The sequence below is a fragment of the Crocodylus porosus genome, unplaced genomic scaffold (genome assembly GCF_001723895.1).
Source record: "Crocodylus porosus isolate Cpor-Errol unplaced genomic scaffold, CroPor_comp1, whole genome shotgun sequence".
Lineage (NCBI taxonomy): Eukaryota > Metazoa > Chordata > Crocodylia > Crocodylidae > Crocodylus > Crocodylus porosus.
Window position 1 is genome coordinate 9,993,141 of NW_017728925.1, and position 22,176 is coordinate 10,015,316.

At 44.7% G+C, this 22,176-nt stretch overlaps 1 protein-coding gene across 16 annotated transcripts in view; it reads right to left on the reverse strand.

Moving 5' to 3' along the window:
- The window catches only part of DNM1 (dynamin 1), a 102,087-nt gene that overhangs the window by 49,423 nt on the left and 30,488 nt on the right, over nt 1–22,176 (reverse strand). For 12 of the 16 annotated variants that reach the window (XR_002102175.1, XR_002102174.1, XR_002102173.1 and 9 more), the window contains exons 2-10: nt 20,148–20,221; nt 14,726–14,875; nt 12,212–12,415; nt 11,500–11,598; nt 9,931–10,091; nt 6,891–7,033; nt 6,676–6,811; nt 4,814–4,881; nt 3,576–3,714 (exon numbers count right to left, since the gene is read on the reverse strand). Coding sequence is in view for 12 of the 16 variants with exons in the window: in XM_019540713.1 (XP_019396258.1) it covers nt 3,576–3,714; nt 4,814–4,881; nt 6,676–6,811; nt 6,891–7,033; nt 9,931–10,091; nt 11,500–11,598; nt 12,212–12,415; nt 14,726–14,875; nt 20,148–20,221 (1,174 nt within the window). In the remaining 4 variants the exon portion in view is untranslated. The remainder of the gene's footprint in view (nt 1–3,575; nt 3,715–4,813; nt 4,882–6,675; nt 6,812–6,890; nt 7,034–9,930; nt 10,092–11,499; nt 11,599–12,211; nt 12,416–14,725; nt 14,876–20,147; nt 20,222–22,176) is intronic. The other 4 variants (XM_019540716.1, XM_019540718.1, XM_019540711.1 and 1 more) reach the window with 1 other exon arrangement.

Sequence of the window (22,176 nt, forward strand, 5' to 3'; positions counted from 1 at the left end):
CTCACCTTGGTATCATTTCTGTCTGCTGTTACCCACCAGCTTTATCCCTTTCTCTCATGCCTCCTCCCCAAGCTGTTCCATCCATAGTTGGACTGAAGAGGGGCTCTGCCATGTTTCCCAAAACTGCATCACTCAAGTTTTGGCATTGCAAAACAAAGGGAGATCTGGTCTGGCCTCCTTATTCAGAGGTCCAAGTGTTCAGATTAACATGTCCAGTTATGGCCTCACTTGTCCTGTTCATTCTCTTACCTAGCACAGGGAGGGTAGGTGGTCTGTGGGATTTGGGGAACAATTAGGAAGAGGAGAGGGATTTCCTAGAGGACAACCCAAAACATCTCTCCAATACCAGATGAGCTACAGATGCTGCACTTGGATGGACTGAGGCCCAGTGTTCAGCCTTTGTAAGAAAAAAAAAAAAGCTGTGTAACAACTACTATAGGAACACTTCCAACATTTTTTTAAATCCTAGTGAACGCTGCTTCCCCTTCCTGGCTTTATAGACTGCTTCCCCTTTCAAATAGCATAGCAAGCAATTTACATGTAGCAACCAGCAAAAGCATGTAGAAACCAAACTGAAAAATCAGCCAGTCTATTTTCAGTGTCTCTGCCAGGAGAAACACAATCATCAGAAAGAGTACAGAGCAAATTAAGAATTTTGAAATCTAAGCAGGATTAACCAAAATTTCAGGGCTAGGAACCATACAAAGAAGAAACTTGTTTTTGAATAATATATTAGAGTCCTTAACCTGAAGGTATCCTTTTAAAGCTGATTTCTGCCAAACAAATACTCTTTGTGCTGCACCAGCACTTAATGTTGCACTGACCCCCAATGGTTGGGGCTGACAGTGCCTGCTGCTAAGGATTTCCTGTGCACTTCCAAAAGATGCTGTCCTAGGACATTCTTCCCATCAGAGACGCTAAAATTAGTTCAGCTGGGACAGGTGAACCAATCCTGGGCTAGATTCGGAGCTAATGGAAATAAACACAGCTTTGTTTAAATCATAGAAATGTGCTGATTTATACCAATATGGAGTGGGCACCTCATATTTAAGACGGAAATACCCAGAAACACTCTACCACCTTGGGCAAAGCACCCTCTGCTTTGCATTACACCACTTGCAGGTAATCAGAAAGGTTTCTGTGTTCGAGCAGCAACAGTGAATGGTGGGCTCTGTAGTTTCAGTAGGACGCATCACTACAGAAGTGCATTCAGCAGGCTCAGGCATGTTGCCAGTGAGGCTTTGGGTTTTTTTGGGCAAAACACACGTGCCCCTGTTAAGTGGCACCTATGCATCTTAGAAGCAGTGTCCCAGACTCACTGCCCACACATGAATCCAGCCTGTTTGCCAAGTTCAACACAGCCTGTTCAGATGTCCCATACAACATCCAAGTCAGGCTGCATGAATGGCACCCAGAGGAGGGACCCTCACACAAAACATCTGTTTAGATACCTGAACAATGTTTTAATAGCACTTGTGTTTCTTTAAAATAAAAAAGTTGTCAGCACTCACATTGCCATGGACGCGCACGCACACACACGCACGCACACACACACACGCACACACACTGCCCCATGCTGCCCAGAACTAAAAAGACAAAACTTAACCACTAGCCTTTAAACACTGAGGCCAAGCCCCCTAGGCTACTTAAGGAAACACCTACAAAATTCTAATCCCTTACCCAAACTTCCATCTTCACTATGATCACGGTTTGACCCAATCTCTCCCTCTCTAGTTGCCTCTCTGTTTTCCCCACCTGTCCACCTCTTTCTGACACCCCATCTGTCACTTGTGTAGCATGCTTGCCTCGTCTCTCCCATTCCATTAGAGATGGCTGCAGAATGAGTTTCCTCCTTCTCCACCCCAGGGTCTCTCTCTCTCATCCCTGATTTTTACCGTTTGATTTTCCTTAGATATTGTGTACCTGGGCAGCTTAATGGAGAGAGAAAGAGGAACCTGTCCTTCATGTCAGTAAAAGAGATGATTTCACTTCTAATACAAAATCCAAGCCTCAGAAAAGCAAAAAGGGAGAAAGAAACATTTCTAGAAGAGAGAAAAAAAGAGGAAGTGGAGGAAAAAAAAAAAACAGAGTGGAATTAATAGCATGCGAAACAGTGGACACGATAGTGGCTTAAAGAGGATGACAGATGGGAAAACCAACTGAAATGCTGAAGAGCACATGAGAAGGGGGCCCTTCAGATTCAGTTATGGGACAAGTTTGGGTACTTGGCAGCCCAAGGGCCTGTGCTTACCTGCCACCAGGCACTAATGGCAACTTTCTGGGTGCTCCCCACAGCTACAGACCCCAAGAGAAGACAGCAGGATAGGAAAAGGAAGCTCCTTCAAGCATTCTAGAAACCTGAGGCATCTCTCCCTGTTTGCCTGCTTGGTTCTCCCAGCCCACGCTAGACAAAGCACTTGTATGAGCCTGAGCACCTCTGCAGAGACCCTCAATCCTAAGTGCTGTGGTCTCTTGCAGAACAAAACTCAGCCTCATTACTTGGCTCCATTTTTTCTTGGAAATTAAAGATTTCAGGCTCCCACAGGTGCTTCTACAGTGCTTCTGTCCCATCCGTTACCTGTACCCGAATAGCCAGTGATCATTCCAACCTACCGAGAGTCTCCAGTGCCCACACAATTACACTGTGGCTCAGATGCTCTTTTACCAGTACCTGGCCCTGTCTGAAGCAGCAGCCTATGGCTGAGAGGAATAGCAGGCACCTCCCCAACTTTCTCAACTTCCAGCCTAAGCCCAGAATCAATAATAGAACTGCAGTACTGAGGGTGGACAGACTTATGGTTGGTTCCCTCCCCCATATCCACTGTACCCAGCAGAATCCAGCAAATGAAACCTCTACATCACCCCACTCTCTCAATAGGAAGGAGAGCAGGACAAGAGGAGTGGGTGGATGCCTCTAGCTTGCTTCTTCTCAGCCATTCGCTACTCTTCCAGAGCAGGATCCAAACCAAGCCAATCAGAAACCATCAAAACACCATGGATTTAGGAACATTTTCATGCAGTGGAGCCCAGAGCTATAGCTACAGTAGCCTTTGAAGTGTGATTCTCTGCATTAGAGAGTTTGTGTGTCCTTCCAACATAGCTCTTTGCTCTGTGATGGTCAATCAAGACTCAGGCCTGGGGGATCCCAATTCCCCAGAAATTCTCAGGGCGGGGATCTACATCCCAGACTCCAATTTGGGCATTAAAGTCAGAAGTTAAATTCAAATCAATTATAAGCTCCCAGCCTCTGGTGGAAGAAATATCCTTGGCTTTTAGAAGGAACCAGTATTCATGTTGGACAGCTGACGGAGGGGATTGTCTCTGCTATTCCACAGCTACCACTAATGCAATGGCAGCAGCCTACTCTGACCAGCTGTCCCATCTCTTTCTGATTGACTGGTTGGCTTGATTGCCCCAGGCCAGTATTGCTCAGGTCTAGGCATGCTGCCAAGGAGGTGGTTAGAAACACCAAGTTTCACTGCAGGCAGATCCTTGCCCAGGTAACAATGCTGTGCTTCAGCCAGCGAGCAGGTGGGCGGGCGGGAACGTGTGAACTCCATGCTCCCTCTGGTTACCTTCTTGGTGCACTGTCTAACGGTATTGATTAACTCCGAAATGACCATGTCCACGCATTTCAGGCAAGGCTCTTTAATCTTCTTCACCTGCTTTTTCACAATGGTCTCAAAGGCCATGTCAGGTGTGAAGAGACCGGTTCTAAACACCCAGGGTGGGGGACAAGACAAAGCAAGAGGGGGGAAGAAGGGGCAAGGAGAATGTCACAGCGTTACATACAAATTTCAGAGCAGGCACCTGTATCACTGAAACCCAGCACACTGGGCTGGAAGAAATAAAAAAAATCCCAGGAATGAGACCTTGGCAGAATCAGTTTAAAGAAGGATACTCAGACACCTCACAAAAAGGGTCCTTAGGGTGAAGCTGATCCCAGCCAGGGGCTCACTCTAGACCCTCACAAGAGAGGCAGGCAGGAGTTAAACAGGGCATGGGCTTAGGCCTGCCCCTCTGCAGAGGAGGAAATTTCATCCTTAAGAGTCAGTGAAGAGCCCTTTTCTGATGATAAAGGAGTGATAAGGTGATAGCTGTCATGAACTCAGTCAGCTCAGTACAAATGAGCTGAAGGAGAGAAAATGATACCCACATCTGTACCCGAACATCAGCTTGCATTCTGGTGAGTTTGGGAGGATTTGGCATGGGGGAGGGTGCTGGGCTCCCACCACGACAAGGGGGTCCCAGGAGCTCAACATCTCTAGGGGTCAAGCTGTCTGATGGGCACAGCAAGCTGCATAGCATTAGTCTTCTCTGACACAAACGCAAGCTTCTGAACTTACCATGGACCAGGGGCCTGGTCTGGCCTGGAAAGGTGACAACACTGGGGCAGGGAGGGGAGCATGATCAGCACCAGCTTGCAGGTTTGTGCTGTCGTTGGCAGGGGAAAGTAAATTAAAACAATATAAAAACCTGGTGGGAGCTAGCATCTTTTCTTATGTCACTTTCTCTTACTAAAGGGCAGCATCACTTCCTCCTCCTCACATCAGTCCAGGAGGTGGGGAGAAAAAGGCTGGTCACCAAGGCAGTTTTACCTTTGAGGCTCCTGCTGCTCTCATAGGGAAACAGTAAGAAAACTGATTTGGATGACCACCAGGACAAGGCTGTTCAGACACCAGAAGCCCAAAGAGGTGTTCTCTGCTCTCTGCTGACCTACCGTACCTCTGAAGTCTTCCCATCTTGGTTTGGAAGGTCTAGAGATATTTACAAGGCTATGCAGTCAGTGGCCTGCCTAGCATATGATACGTGCCTGATACCATGGATGTTCTTGATAGCATAGCTGATCTCCCGTCGCAGCTCCTTCTCATCAAACTCCATCTGCACCAAAGGAAAAAGTTTGTCAAGAGAGGCCCGAGATCCCACACTATACACACCAGCATAGAGAACATCATGCAGATCCAGGGAAAAGCATCCCTGTCAGGCCATGGATTGGATACCCAGATAGGATGCAGAAAGATGGAGCTGGCATGAAAGGATGGGGAGGCCTGCTGGTTGGAGTACAGAATGGGGAATCCGGTAGTCTGGCTTCTATTGAGAGCACTTACAGCTGCATAAATTTGAGCAACTCACATTGGGGCTAGACCCCCAAGGGTGCCAAGCACTTGGAGCTCCTGTGGATGGTGCAGACATCCTTAAAAACAAAGAACAAAGGGAACAAGATACAAGTCAGAGCCATTCCTAGGGATGTGCAGGGCCTGGGGGAGATCATCCTGTGCGGAGCCTGGGAGGGGTGGGGGGGTTTGACTAGCAGCTGGAGCTGGCAGTGGTGGTGGAGCTTGTACAGCACTGTCCGCAGGGCCCCACAAAGCACAGGGCCTGGGGCAGTTGCTCCCCTGCAGGGACAGCCCTGACAAGTCAATGTGTGTGTATCCTACAAGAATTTTGTGAATTTGACATAAGGTCCCACCTACTGTTTTCCTAATACAGATGTATAAAACTGTGATGCATGTCTCCTGTACAAAAAACCAACATCATCAGGTACAATACAGGCTCTTGCCCTTCACTGAGAACATCTTGGCATCTCATTCCAAGGGGAAAGTGTCATGAATTAAATAATCATGAGCAAAGGAGAGCTAAACAGGGGAATGCATTAGCTCCCATTTCTGTTCTGAAAATCATCAAGAAAACATCATTTTATCACCTTTTCCCTAGAGGTTTTACCCATTCTAGACTACCTTCCCTTATGCAGCATAGCCCCTCTGTGCCCCTAGTGAGTGCAGTGTAGCCCCAGCACTAGCTACATTGCCTGGGGGCGGGCAGGAAATCACTCCTCATCTCTGGAGATCCTTTAGTGGTGCTAAGTCAATGAAAGAGCTTTTGTACACCTTCCTCCTTTCAGCTGATGGGGAATGGGATGGGAGGACACAACCAAATAGCTCTGACTTGGGTACTCCTGCACTCTGCCAATTCTTTTTTATGTCCCTTGGGAGTATTTAGGAATCAGTGTAAATGGGTGCAGACTTTAGTTCAGCTTGGTGCAAGGGAACCAGCCCTGCCCAGAGCATCCATAGGAAAAAGAAACTGCAGTTCTTCACTACCTTTGTACCCATTTCCACTGTATACGATTCAGCTGGACCTGAAGATCTGGAAATGCAATTCTACATAGCTATTAATTACGATGATTGGTCTTTTTTTTTGGCTTGAGACCAACACACTAAGTGTATTTATATATTCTGCATTAGGGAATCCAGGTCATGGGAGAGTTAAGTGGAAACCTTTTTACATAAACCAGAGAGAAAAAATGCATTCCCATACTCTGATACAAGGGCAGGGGCTCAGGGAGAGGCTGTATTCAGATACCAGGACAGGAGCTAAGGGGGTGGTGCTGAAGATGAAGGAACAGCAGGGAGATAGAGAGAAAGGAGTTAAAAAGAGAAGAGAGGACTGGTGAAGGGAAAAACAGCAGGAGATGAGGAGAACAGATAAAGGTGAGAATGCAATGAAGGGAAAGACATGGAAGAAAGGAGATAATTAAAGAGGAGACAGCAGGTGAAAAGGAGGAAAGATATTAAATGAGCCAAGACAACAGCAGGTGAGAAGGAGAGGTGGAAAACAAAAACAGAGAGAGAGAAAAGGAGCTACTAGGTAAGCATGGGTGCAGGGAGTGGGTACCTTCACCAGTTCAAACGGGAACCGCTCATGGAAGATGCGGTTGATCCTAGCTCCTCCAGACAGCTCATAGGTATCAATCTGGTCTCCGGATCCTTCAATGCGTTTCTCAAAGTCCACAGCAAATTGCTGGACCATCCTGAGCACAAAGAAACCAAACAATGTGTACAGGCAGGGTGGGCCTCTGCAAAGAGGGATGTACAGGCTGGGTCACTTACTGAAGCAGAGCTTTGGTCTTTCGAGCAGGGTCATCAGGACGGAAGTTCTTGTACTCATCCACTTCTTTCTCAATGGACAGAAGCTGGCTCTGGAGTTTGTTCCGCAACCCTGGGAGGGTGTCCCGGATGTGATTGGTCAGTTGCTACATAGGGAAAAGGTGAAGAAAGTAGTTAAAATACTCATGGTAACAATTTGCTGCCTCAGCACCATGGCAGAAAAAAAATGGGATACAACTCTGTGCTGGGCTGGAGGCGAGGTGTTCAAGAGCCATTTATGTCAGAATAGGCAACTCCTAGGACTGTTGCCTCCTGGCTCCTGTGTGACCAAGTTGGTTGGTCCCATTGGTGGGACTCTTTTGTAGACTTGTAAGGAGATGAAATGACTGAATGAGATAACACAGAAATGGACATGATAGCTATCATCTCTCCAGTGTAAAGAAAGAGCTGGGTTGTAGATCTGCCTCTAGAAATCCCTGGGGTCCAGGGAACAGAGACCAGTGTAACACCGACAGGAGAACTTTGAGACAAGCTGTACCTTTCAAGTTTCAAATATTCACAAAAGGTGGGCGAATACCCCAGCAAGGGCTTTCTCTTGTTGTTATGCTAACATATGGGAATAGTCAGGTTCCAGGAAGAAAAGGATGCTGTTTCTTTGAAGAGTCCAGGTGAAGACCTAGTGTATTTATTCATATAGCACTCATTGCCATAGTCCCTGCATGCCTTGCAATGCCCCTGTGAGCTAGGAGAATCTTCCTTTACAGATGGAGAAGTGAGATACAAGCTTGGTTGCCTGGGGCCAAACCAAAGACTGAATCCAAGTCTCCTGAGTCTGACTGCTAGCTTAACCACAAAGACACCCCAATACAATTGATACAACTAGAAGCAGAGTAATATTATTCTATGCATTTCTAGCACCTTTCACCTAAAGATCCCAAGACTCTCATGACCACTGACTGAATCTCACAACACCAGCGTGACAGGGAAATCTTTGGCTCATTTTAGGGAAGTATTACTCATTCAAGGGTAAAAGACAAGAAAAATACCATGCTTATTTCTGTAGAGTGGGGGCTTTATTGCCAATCTTTTGGCTAGTTTAGGAATTTATTTTAGTGAAGCCTTTTCATCCCATTCCATCAGCATCAGTATCTCAGATCTGCCAGGTCCAACTCAAAGACACTGCGTCAAGCCTCCCTCACAAGGAGGATAAAGGATTTTGCTGTGCAGATTTCCATGACTTTCAAAAAGGCTCCCTACAACAATGGGCTTGGGACTGTACAATGCTGGACTGTATCTAGTTAGGCTCTAAAATCCTCGTCCTTAGACTTAATCCTGCAAAAAAAAAAAAAAAAGTGCTGGAGGACAATTTTTGATCATCTTTTGTGGATGAAATTTGGACTTTTAATCAAAAACAAAAAACGGTCATGGGAAAAGACCACCTCCAATTTTCATTGACATTTTTCCATTTTAAAATTTTCAGTTTTTCAACCAAAATATTTTTCACCTTGACTTTCTGGTTTTCATGGAAAAAGTAAGAAAGTCTGAAAAAGGGAAGAAACAAATAAATCTCACTGACTATTGAATGGAACATACCACTTTCTGACCAGCTCTTATACGCGTGCCTAACTTTGAAGCCAGTGGGACTCCATGTATTCTTCCAGTTAAACATGTGCCTAAGTACTTGCAAGATCAGGGCTTGAAAGCTGAATTTGCAATCTTGATGATAAGCAGGTGTGAATGGTTGCCTGGGATTTGGGGTTAGATTTCTGTTCTTCTAACGTTGTCTGTCCCCACACCCACCACTAATGCAGAATAGCGTGCACCTATCCCGACTCTTCCTGACCACTAGGTGCTGCTGTCTCACCAGCACTGTGAGCTGGGAGACAGTCTCTCCTGCTGTCGCAATGCTTCACACTGTGCCTGGAGAGCATGGAGCTTGCAGCGGAGGAGCTGCCCAGGGCTTTGCCACCCGGGGCATGGGAGCAGCCGCTGTCTTCTCCACCCTGGTTCTTACTGGCCCCGTGCTCCTCATTTTGTTCTCCAGCCTGGCTCCTCCCCTAGGTACCTCCTTCCAGCCTAGGCACCTGAAGCCTTGCACCCTTGGACCCTCTGTTCCCTTGAGGGTCTTGCACTCCCCTTGTCAGCATCTCCAGTCTGGCATGAGCTGTGCTCACAGAGAGGTGTGCCAGGGTAAAGCTGTTGCATCCATCTCCTCTCTTTCCTGGCAACCGATCTGTGCAGATTGCTTGCAGCCATAGGGACCAATAGCCATGTACCTTAGTTAAAAGTGGGTAATGGTAGAAAAGTGCTTGAGAGCCATTGTAGAAGCAGCAGTTTCTCCAGGCGCTGCTTGGGCAATTCCATTTTCCTAGTGCCCTATTTAGACACACTATTATAATAATAATAATAATAATAATAATAAATACCATGTTTTTCCTGCTGCCCCAATCATGTACATACAGGAGGAAAAAGTGAGCTGAGAGCAGGAGCTCACCTGCTGATTGCTAGTGCCTGATATGAGAAGCACAACTGATCCTCAGCAGACTAGGGAAGCTGAAAGGCACTGTTTTGCATTGAGTGTTCAAATTGCTAATTAACTTTCATAGCCCTACAAGAAATGTAAAGAGCTCTGGCTGGTTTGAGGATATTGTTTTTAAATAGCCAGAAAACAAATATGGTGCAAAGCAAGAGCAACTCCCTGGATAAAGTCCAAACAAACTCCAGTGAACTTACTCTGTGCAAGCCACAGCAGATTTTGGCTCTTTGGTGTGGAAACTTAATTTTGCTGCCCATTTTCATAGCTCTGGTGCTGCCTGTCTCCTTTTGTGACCATGGGCAAGTCACATAGCTACCCTGGGCAAGTCTTATAGCAGGAAAACAAAGGACTATGTCCCAAGTGACTGTGAGTATTCATTAGGTTATGTATGCCAAGTATGTGGGAGTCTTTGATATTTGTATGATCTCATAGTAACTTCAGGTGACAATCCCAATTTGATGTGTTCTGTCCTAGTGGTAGCCAACTGCTGAGCCCAGGTGCCATTACCTGGTTCAATACTTTCTGCAGGTAGGGAGTGCCCATGCGATCAGCCATGTGCCTGTAGGACGGGTGTGAAAGGAAGAACTTCCTCTCTGCAGCTAATGCAGCCTGAATGTCCTTCTTGCCATCAATATCTTTCTGGCTTCTGTTGACCACACCAATATAACCTACCAGGGAAAAGATCCAGGGTTAGATGGTTATGGGGAGAAAGCAAGGAGCCCCTTGACATATCAAGAGGCAAGGCAGAGTATAGAAAGCCTGTGATGTGACACCAACATAGGAATACAAAGAAAGCTTTGAAACAGGCAATTTTGCATTCATATACCTGCCAAGACAAAGACAGGGAGATCCTAGTAGTGATTACTGGACCCATTATGAACCAGGTGAAAAATTTAAACTGGGATTTCCCCTAAGGGAAGCCAGGTTCTGATACCTGGGGATGAAAACAGAAGGCAGGTGGAAGCTATGATTACTACTGCTAGCCAGTATATACCTCCTGTTATATTCATTATCCTACTCCCCCAGCCCCACCTGAACCCCTGGTGCATCTCATGTACCTTTCACAATTTCTTTTGTACATTATAAAAGGAATCTGGGGCAGGGACCACCATTCATTATACATTTTTACATTGCTTACCAACATGAGGCCCAACCTGATTTTGTCCATTAGACATTAGTAGGGACCTACTTAAATTGTAATTTTGCGATTTTCATGGAAACTGCAAAAAATGGCTTTGGCCAAAATTTCCCAGAAAAATCAATCCCCCCCTCTAAAAAAACTTAATAAAATGCTGGCTCCCCAGTGGGAACCAGTGATCCTTGTTGCTGCCATGGCCCAGCCTTGCAATCTCCCTGGGAAAGGGAGGCACTGGCTGGCAGGGCAGTAGTCAAGATGGTGACTACCCACTATTGCCTCTTTGCCAATCAATGCCAAGGGATAGGGCCACACAAAGGAGAGCCAGCAGTCAATGTGGTACCCCCCCTGCCGGGGCCTCTCTGGCAAAAAAATCGGCACCAAAGGGCAGGGCTTCTCTGCTAAAAATCGGTGCCAAGGGGCGAGGCTGCCATGAAATGACTGCGAAATCAGCTCTTCAGGCTACGGCCAAGCCGTGAAAATTGCTTTCTCTCACCACAGGTTAGGTAGGTTCATAGACATTAGCATATTGCAAATGTTAAATCATAAGAAAAGGAATGTTCAGACTGACATCTGGGAAGGAGGGGTGAGACTCAGATTCCAGTAGTTACAGCTTTCCTTATGCAGCAGAAAGGTACAAGACAGAACAGGACCATGCTCTTGGGTTCTGGCTGCCAGGACTGCATACCAAATACAAAACCCTTGCGAACAGGGCGCCCCATAGCACTCCCTTGGAAGAATCCTGTTCAGAGCAGAGAGATCCTATGACTTAATCTCAAGTCTGGGGTTAAGATTCTGCCAGGGGAGTGGAAGGAAGAGAAAGGAGACCCGCTCTTTGGCACAAGTTCTAGGGAACGGTGAAGGAAGGGGTTGATGCCAGGATTGACTGCAAGAGGGAAAGAGGAAAGAGAATGAGGACGATATGACAAAAGGAACCATACCTCTTCGAAGGGGAAGTAGCTTGTTCTCTAGAACATCTCGTGCATCAGTTCCTTCATCCATAAGGTCCAGTTTGGTGATGACTCCAATGGTGCGCTGGCCTGTTGGTGGGTGCGGGGGGAAGAAACGAAGGACAGCTCCTTTAATGTGCTTGGGCAGAGGGAACATTGCACAAATTCCACAGGGATGCTAGATTCAGGCACATGGGACTTCCTGCACAAGGCCTTGATCAGGGGAGACTGGCAGATACCAGCAGGATCTAGGAGGAGGTGGGGAAGCTGATGCTGTTATACCCTGCTGAGGTGCCCCATCCTGTCCTATAGAGAGGGAGTCTGGTGCAGATGTTCCTGCCCAAGTCTGTACCCTGCAGGGAAAACATGGGTGACAGCTGTTTCTTCACTGGAAGAACAGGAAATTTCTGATACTTCAGACAGCAGGCACTGTTGTAACATCAACCGGGCTTCACAGGGTACTGCCTTAGGAGACTGTTTATATAGATTAGGCTACTGCCTTGGGAGTTGTAGAAGTCGAAAATACCACAGCCTCACGAGGCTGTATAGCCTGAACAAGAGCCACACAAGCTGGAAACGTTTGTTTCCTCAGCAAAGTGATGGCTATACTGGGCTCACCACATTACTCATTACCAGGGATAAAGTAAAAAACAGACCCAGGGCCAGAGGTGCTATGCAAAATAAAAGCAGAAGCTTGATTTACCTTGGGGGTCCACCTCCTTTGCAATCTTCAGAGCATCAGAGTTGGCCAGATCAGAGTTGGCTGGGGATACAGCCAGGATCAGGCAGTTCTCTTTGGTAACGAACTGCATTAACATATCCCGGATCTGGAACTCAATGTCAGGTGGCTGGTCCCCCACTGGGACTTTTGTCATCCCTGGCAGGTCTACCAGTGTCAGATTCAGGACTAAACAAAGGAAATAAGAGGAGAATGAGGGCCCATGGGGGTAGTTTGTTGTGTTTATAAAAAGTATCTGTAACTTATAAATTTCCTTGATAGGTATGATGCATTCATGCAAATCGACTCAGCCAGCAATGCAGAGGCTCACCCTGCCAGAGGAAACAGGAATAAAGATGGTATATGGGCAGGCTACTTTTTGTTACTAATTAATCAAGATGGAGCATCTAACAGGTTTAGAAGTTGGAGCAAGAGACTGGAGGACAGAAGACTGAGAAGTAGTCCCAGCTTTGAGAGGAAGTGTGTCTAACATTAGAACAGGGCCACTGTGTGTGTACGCTCACTTGGCCACCAACTGTCTGCATGACTGGGCAAGTCACTTTAACTCTCCGCACCTCACTATCCATAAAATGGGGCTAATATTTATCAGTCTGATAGAGTTCTTGTACATGAATAACTGCCAGAGTATTGCAAGGGATTATCAGCACAAATATTTTGTTTTGCTTTAATCCCTGTTCTGCTGATGGAAATGTGCAGCCATGCAGCAGCTTCTGAAAGGCTTATGTCACATTCTGGGCTTTTCAGTGTCTTCCTGCTAAGGGATTCTGATGCAAAATGGGTGGCCTCACCTTTCAGAATCACTGATATCTGTGCAGCATTGTCACTCCTGTACAGGGGAAAGCCTTTTCTCCATGTGCACACATTAAGGGAAATGTCAGGAGTGTCTCCCCACCTCCAACCTGGCAAAGTACTATTGCGGGGGACAGCAAGAGACACACCAAGGGGTGACTTTCAAAGTCATTCAGTCACCTGATCTCCCTAGAATATGGAAGTAAAGAATTCTCCCTGGCTCACCATTTACAAAGACAGAGCCCATATCATATTATGCTATTGATTTCAATGGGAAGTGCTGCTTAAAAAAATAAAAATCAATCGAGTGACACGACCCCAGATTCCTTTTCAGCTTCTAGATTCAAACAAACTCGTGAGCATCATTTTGCAAGTGGCAATTCAGCACCACAGCAGCAGTTAGCTGTGTGGGAGGGTGCTGAGGAAAAAAAAAAAAAAAGAGCCAGGCACAAGAATATTAAACAACTATAGAGACAGATCCTGGAGTCCCCTCTCAGGCAACATTCACCTGACTTTGATAAAGAGCTTTGGTTGAATAAGGGCTAGGATCATTAAAATTAGCAGAAGATGCAACAGGCAAGGAATTAAAAGTACAGACAACAAGAGATCATAGCTTTTGAATCACTCCATCTTTCCATTCTGTGGAGTGCAGGGAGAAACCCTGAACACTTCCATTCTCAACTCCACACCAGGAAGGACTTTGAATGTAACATCCATTTTATAATCTGAAAATAACTGACTTAAAAAAAAGCCCAGAGGGGTGGGAGAGCTGCAGAAACTCTGGACAACTGCACAGTCGCACTAAGAGACAAAAAAAAGGAGTTCTCAGCAGGGTTATTTAGTATCTTGATCAAGCCAAGAATCTTATCAACCATCAAGTCTTTACAATTTCTTTAATACAATATTATTTTGTATACAATATATTTTGCATTCCAGGTCAAATCAGTTCCAAAAACCATATTGATTGAGCAGGCAGAACTCAACCATTCTAAACACCACATATAGCACTACAACCAGCAAGCATCCTCCATCCCAGACTCTCACTCTGGGACTTCAGATACTCCCAAATACATTAGCAGGCATCCTATGTGCAGACCCAAGCCCAGAGGTCTTGAGATTCAGATGCCCCCTACACTTGATCTGAGTATCAAATCTTTATTTATTTATTTATTTATTTTTATATGGGAAGGAAAAAAATCCCATTTCAAACCTACATGTGCTGCCCACATCAGAGTATCTCTGCTTTTGACTAAGGGAGGCCCAGACACAGCTCCCTTTGAAGTCTATTGGTGCAACCCATGATTAAATAGGGGACGACAAGAGAGTCTTGCTAAGGGCTCCTTGTCCCCTAGATATTGAGTATGCTACCTGTACAACAATCCCAGTCCTAGCCAATCTGGAAAGCAAGGTTTGGCTTGGTTTGATTCCAGCACATGGCATCCCAGAATGCTACTGCCAGCCAGTTGAGTCAGTTGTTCAAATACTCATGCCTCGAATAAATCAAAAGACTGGAAACTGCTCCCACATCCTCATGACAGACTGGGCCCATGCAGAACCAAAGCATCTGAACACTCTCACGTATTCGTCTCTTATTATTACGCAAGTCCATGATAGAAAGCCAGCAGAGAAATTGAGCCTACCAGTCTGCCCCACCCAATCCTTTGGCCATGGATGCCATATAGTACTCACCATGGGGAGAGTAGACTCGGAGGTTGATGGGTACAGGAGAAATCCCCTTGTTGGAGCCAGTAACCCTGTCTGTCTCTGCCTCGATTTCCATACGTATCTCTTCAAAGTCTGTGAATTTTTTTCCTTTGCAGTGTAGAAATTCGCCATATTCTAGTCAAACAACACCAGAGTGTCACAGGTAGTCCTGGCTGGCATGCAGAAACCACTCAAAGGGATAAACGGTGGCAAAGACCTCCCCCTGTGGTGCCTGATGGCTGGCAGAGGAGATAACTATGATGGCGCTACCACCGTCAATGGCTGACGGGGTCCCCCTTTAGCTCATGGTGGAGGGTGGCCAATTTTCAACCCAATTAATAATTCAGCTCTTCCTCTGTTGAAACTAGGTACACTTAATATGCACCTGCAGAAATGCTTTGACTGCCCATTTCCCCTAATTTTTGCACCAAGAACATTGGCAAGGACTGACCCTACATTATTGTCAGAAAAGACTTGTGTCTTCGTGGTGAAATTCCTGCTCCCTCTATGCCTGCTTTACTTGCAGCAGAAGAGATCACTGTAGTTAAATATACTTTACATCTTCTTGAGTAGATATCTAAGCCCAAATGTCCACATCCCTGTTTTCCTGGAGAGTAGAGAAAGCTAGCCAACTTGAGAGGACTGCACCAGCACTGTGGGAGGAAGAACTGGCTGCTCCTCCTAGGAAACTGCCTGCTGGTCACCTTGTGCTGTAGACCGCGTTGCATTCCCCACTCAAGTTCCTGCCCGCCAAGCTCAAGAATCACCAAGGCAGAAGTACTGGACAGAGCCTCATCTGAAGGGGATAGAGACATCCATCTGCCAACCTGACCTGTCATCCAGGGATGTGTATTGCTTGCCAAAACTATAAGGCCCCAAGGAAAGGATGATGACGCTTATCTGACCACTACCCCACGCCTCATGCTGCTCATCCATGTGGGTATTAATGACATTGCCAGATCAAAAGCAACTACATGATTCCAGAAGTGAAGTCACACAAGTTGTATGCTTGGTCTTCCCAGTTCAGAGCAAAGGGTCAGAAAGGAACAGACTCATGTGGGAGGTAAATGCATAGCTGCACAGATGGGACTGACAAAAGGACTTGGCTTTTTCAATCTTGGAAGGAGAACTTCTGTGGTCCACAAGGAAGGACTGGTGAGAGGAGATGTGGTCCACCTGAAAAGCGGGGGAAAGAACATCCCAAGACCCTTACTTGCCAATCTCCTGAGGTAGTTTTTAAACCAGGCTTGAAGGAAACCAGGGACTGAAGTTCACAGATAATAATAATAAAAAAAAACCCCAACAAAACAACCCCCCCAACAAAACAACCAAACAAACAAACAAACCCAAGCAACAGTAGGCTGGAATTGGGAGCAATGGGAAACTTCAGTTAGGTCATACGGTCATGAAGAAGAATCATAAAAAAACATGCCGAGCATTTGAGATGTTGATATACACAAACCAGGGATATGGAAAGGGAAAAAAATTCAGGAAGAACCTGAAGTCTTACTGTGCAACCAGAAGTATGACTTCATGAATGTCAGAAAGATATGATGGGAGAAATCACAGAATGATACAGAAAGGTACTGTTTGTCCTTCAAGAACAGACAGACAAAAAAGAAGAGGGAGGCATTGAAGATGCATACCAGCTGTGAAGTTCAGGAAGAAGTAAGGCACAGATTTATTGAATGTTCCTGGATAAAGCAAGGGAATCACCTCCCCTATACTTCCCTCCCCCCAAAAAAAAACCCCAAAAACCAAAACAGAAACCCCTCCCACACACACACACACCAGCAATGTCAGGGTAAGGATCTACTATAGACCACCTACTGAAAAGAAGCTGGGAGATGAGGCACTTTTTTTCTTTTTAAACAGCTAATACAAACCTGTAAAGGACAGGAACCAGTGTTGATGAGAGACTTTAATTACCCAGATGTCTGTTAGAAAAGCAATGGAGCAAGACACAGATGATATCCATCAAGTTCCTAGAATGGATATAGGATAACTCTGTTTCAGAAACTAGAGGAAATTCTTAGGGGAAGAGCTTTTTTTTTAGAACTATTTCTGAGTAACAGGGAGGAAATGACTGAAAAATTTGAAGATGAAAGATAATCTAGATGAAAGTGACTGTGAAATGATTGAGTTTCCCACTGTAAGAGAAAGAAAGAGTAAAAGCAGCAGAGTAAGGGTAAGGGACTTCAAAAAAGAAGATATCAACAAACAGAGGAGCTAGCAGATAGGGTCTCCTGAGAAGAGAATATAAAGGAGTGCAGGAGATCCGGCACTTACTAAAGGAAACTATATTAAGGCATAATGTCAGACTATCCTGATGTGAAAAAGGTAAAAAGCATGGCAAGAGCCCTATATGGCTGCATCAGGAATTCTTTAAGGACCTGAAAATTAAAAAAGAAAAATCAAACAAAAACTTGATGCTAGGAAACTTGAGTAAAGGTGAGTTTAGAGGAACAGTAGGAATTAAATCATATGGCTAAGGGACAAAATGAGTTACAACTAGCAAGGGGTACAAGCATCACAAGAAGGTTCTAAAAATACATTAGAAGGAAGAGGAAGACAAAGGAAAGTACAGATCCCCTACTTGACAGGAAAGGAGAGCAAATAACAGATCATGTACAACAGGATGAAATATTCAGGGCCTTGCTTTGAGATGTTTACAAAAAAAGAAGGTAAATTATGCCCAGGTACATGATGCAATTAAAGTTTAACAAGCGAAGAGAATCACAGGCCAAATTAAAGAAAGAACAGTTTAAGAAATTCTTAACTAAGATGGGAACGTTCATGCTGGCAGGGCCTGTTGAAATCCACCCTAGGGTACTTACGGAACTAGCTGAAGCAATCTCTGAACTATTAGTGATTATCTTTGAGACCTCACAGGAGTAGGTGATGTCCAAAAGGACCAGCAAGGGGTGAGAAGTAGGAATATATTACCTTTTTTTTTAAAAGGGGGGAAAAAGGAGGACCTGGGGAATGATGGAGCAGTTAGTTTGATTGGTACCTGGAAAGAGAGACTTAAAAAAACAAAACAAAAACCAAAACCAAGCAATCAGCTTATAGGCACCTAAAAATTATAAACAAACACATAAAACAAAACAAGCAGACAACACAGGTTTTCAACATTTTTTTTTTAATTTGGGGACGCTAAAAAATTGCAAATGAAGGTGTGGACCCCTTTGAATGGTAAGTGTATTCACATATTTGATTGATCATAGTCATCTTTCATGGATCCCTTAGACAGTCTACAGACCCCCCAGGTGTCCAGGGACCATAGACTGAAAACCACAGTGTTAAGAACAAGGCCATGTCAAACAATCTGATTTCTTTCTTTGACAGGATAACTGGCCTAACAGAGAAAAGGGTGGAAGGCAATGCAATACATCTTGACTTGAGGTTAGATTCTGATACCATCTTACATGGTACACTCAAAAGCAAGCTACAGAAATATATTCTAGAAAAAAAAAAAAACACACATCATTGTACAGTGGGAATAGAACTGGTTTGAAAACTTCCTTTGGAGAGTAGTTTGCTGTCAGTTGGGAGGATACTCAGGAAAAAAGAAAAAAAAAATTAAAATGCACAAATACAAAATGGCAAACAACTGATCAGATAGCAGCATTGCCAAAAAGGAACTAGGGGTTATAGTGGATTGCAAAATGAACAGAAGCCAGTAATGGGATGCTGGAAAAATGCAAATACCAATCTGCAATTAATGGCAGTGTTGTACCGAAGTCACAGGGGATAGAGCAGAATAACTATTTGGCATTGATAAGGCTGAAGTACTGGGTACAGCTGGAGGTCCAATACTACAAGAAATATGTAAACAAATTAAAGAGGGTTTGTAGGAAAGCAGCAAGAATAAGATATTCAGAAAACATGACCTCTGAGGATATGTTGAAAGAATTGCATTTCAATCCAAGAAAGAAAAGGTTAAAGAGGAGAACACAATAACAGTCTTTCACTATGTGAAAGAATGTTACAAAGAGACTAAAGAATTTTTTTTCTCCATGTCCACTGCAGACAGGACAAGAAACAATAAGATTAATTTGTAAATCAAGGTAGATTTTAGGGGCAAAATGATTTACTATAAAAGACTACCTAGGAAGAGGCTCTTTAGGAAAATTGTGGGCACTCCATCACGAAGGTTTTGGTCACTACCCACCTGTATTTGGATGTGAAAGTCTCCCAGCCTATCCCATTACCTGTTTTCTAGGCCACTCATGCCAAGAACTTGTAAATGCATGCAGATGAAAGTCATTAGCTGAGCAGTCACTAAGGACTAGAGAAGTTGACTGTGTGTGCAATACCAAGCTGAACACCTAACCAATCAGAGGCATCTTCTCCCAGTGACACAGACTTGGGAAACGGATAGACGTTCGTGCCAAAGTCTAAGTCCTTCCTAGGTCTTCCCACCACTGACACTAATAAACACATCACAAACCAGAACCACTGGATTTTCTAACTGTTCATCTATTTTTCCATAATTGATGCTCTGATACCTAGTCTCAACAAATTAGAATTATTATAATAGCCATAATTCCAATTAAAATTATATTGGAAGGGTTCTTCAGTCTTTTTCTAGGTCCCGTCCACACAACAAAATCATGACTATTGACAAGGGAAAGCCTAAAGGCATTTTGTGAAACTTTGCCTACTTAAAGTCCACATACACAGTAACATGAATCACTATGTCCCTGAACATTTAATACCCAACAGATTTTACATAGAACAATGTGAAAACTGGCTAAATGTAGCACTCTTTTTCTCGGGACAAATTCCAATTCATTCATTCCCGTAGAGTCTTACCACTCATTTCAGCAGGATTGTTCCTGGACTAAGCAGCACTCACACTGAGTGTGAGCATCGATATCTGGCTATTTGCAAGTTCAGTGCAGGCAACAACTGGTGCATCGCCCACTTTGGAAACCAGTATCTTCTGCTCATCCACAGAAAGTTATAAACACAGAGAGCATCAGGTCAAGGTTCTGCCAGCAAATCTCTAGTTTAAGGGGGAAGGATAATTTTTGGACATGAAAGAAGTCTGGCTATCCAGTCCCTGGGCACTCTCTTGAATTACCAACACATTTGTCAGTTCCTGGCAACTAAGACAGCAGGTTTTGTAAAGCAGACCCAGAAAATGGACTGATCACTCCTAAACTGTCTCATGCAGTCCATCCAAAGAGCACAAGACATTCCACATACTCCGGTAACATTTCTAGAGATCTTTCATAATATGTATTAGAAGTGCTGAAAATGACTCTCTTTCCCTCTTGGATATAGTAGCGAAGTAAAAGTTAATGGCTTTAGATTGCTGCAGAGATGGAAGGCTGGACCTTGATCCATCTCTATGAGCGATGTGCTGAGGTTGGGGTGGGAAAGAAGGCAACTCACATACCTGTATTGGAGTTTACCAGCTGCAGGACCAGTGGGCGTCTCGTGACAATGCCAGATCCACGAGGCAGGAAGTCCCTGAAATGGAATGGGAAACGTTTTATGAGTGATAGCTTCCTTCCTTCAAACTTTGCATGGCTTTGCGACCTTCAGATATGTTCAGGAGAGTCTGTAGCCAAGAATCTTTGCCAGAGAAAGGAGGCAACAAGGTCCAAGACAGTGGAAAAACCTCCTTTTCCCCCAAAAGACAACAAAGGCACATTTACATGTGCATTAATGCATTTTCCTAATGCGTGTTAAATTTAGTACCTCAAATGTGAGGTATTAAATAAATGCACATCAGGCTGCCCTACTGCACAATGGCGAAAGTACAAGCTTCTAAGTGATACTTAATGCACAGTAACCTATTTTACTGCACATTAGCATATTTGCATGTTTTTTATGAGATGCTCTAATGCACAGTAAAATAGGCTACTGTGCATTAAAGTACATGTGTAGACATGCTCTAAAAGGTTAGGGAAGAGAGTTTCAAAAGCATCTAAAGGAATTAAAGCACAAGCGTCTTTTGAAAGTCAGTGGGATGCGTACTCCTAAATCCCCTGGGCAGTTTTTTAAAACTCTCCAAAGGGATTTGTAATCCACTGCTATCCATGGAGTTCTACTTATGCTTTAATCTTCCTCAAAGCATTGAGGAGAAGTGGGTTGCCCACACCATCTAGACTGCTAGGGAGGCCTGAGAGCCCCCTGCCCCAGGGATTTCCCTTGTTAAATGTGCAGCATTTCTCTTTCACTCTAACAAGCAACACTTCCTACATTCCTAGAGTAGCAATCTGGATTTTGAGGACAAAATCCAGGTTTAGCCAAACCCAAAAAAGAAGGGAGAAATCAGAGCAAAGTCTGGAAAGCTGAGTGCCTCCTTTGTCAGAGTGCAGCATTACCCTAGAGGGAGTTGAGCCTGTCAGTGAATCATTCAAGCCCTGCATTTGGGATTCAGAGGAGACTGCATTGCTCAAAACATGGATACAGCATATGATCCATCTGCAACAAAATCAATCACACCAAAGGGCTTGCCTCCACCTAGGACTACTCCTGACTGACTAAATTAATCTGAGCCAGGAGCTACTGTGAGGTCAACAGCACCCTCAGCTCCTTCCCAAACCAATTCACCAAGCTGGTGAAGTGATTAGAGTACAGGAAATTTTAGGGAAGGAAAGAAGCCCAGCTACATCCATTTCCTGATGCTGACTCTGCAGCCACATCCCACAAGCTTTCCCCCAACCCTTCCCCATTCAAATGCTTCACTCTTGCTTTGTTTTGTTTGGTTTTGGGTTTTAAGGCAGGCAGGCAGATTGCATCTGTTGTTGGCCTTGCAAGTTTGTGGCCAGATTTTCAAGCATTCGACTCTTCCTATGCCTCTTGCTAAGAGCTGCTGAGTGCCACCCATTTCTGAAAGCTTGATCATTTCATTTCAGTGCCTGAATGAATTCTTCTGAAAATCTGACCCTTTCTGCCTTTTAACAGATATTCCATGTGATGAAATCCAACTTAAATGGCTTCACTTCCCCCCCCACCCATCTTGTCATCAGTTTGACACTAGAATAGCACCACTGATTTCAACAGCTATCCCAGTTTGCACTGGTGAGAAGAAAGCCAGCCATCTCCCCCTCTCCACTAGCTTTAAGTCCTCAGCTCTCCTGCTTGTCCTGTCCGTGGAGAGGAAGAGAAGGAGGGAGGGTTTTGTATGTAAAACAGTAGAAAAAGACTTAACCATATTCCAATGCCTGCTTTGGCCACAAGCTTCTTATGAGATCTTCTGCAAGTCATTTTCTTTCCCTGTGCCTCTGTTTTCCCTTCTGTGAAGTAGGGGTACTAATTTTCTATTTCATGGTCAGTTTGTGAGAATAAAAATCAGTACTTGTGGAGGTGCACAGCTACTACAATGAGAGGGAAGAAATAGGTAAGACAACGGACCCTGTCTTGGATCTCTCTCTTTTACATACCAGGTGGGAGGGGGAATAGAAAAAAAATATCAG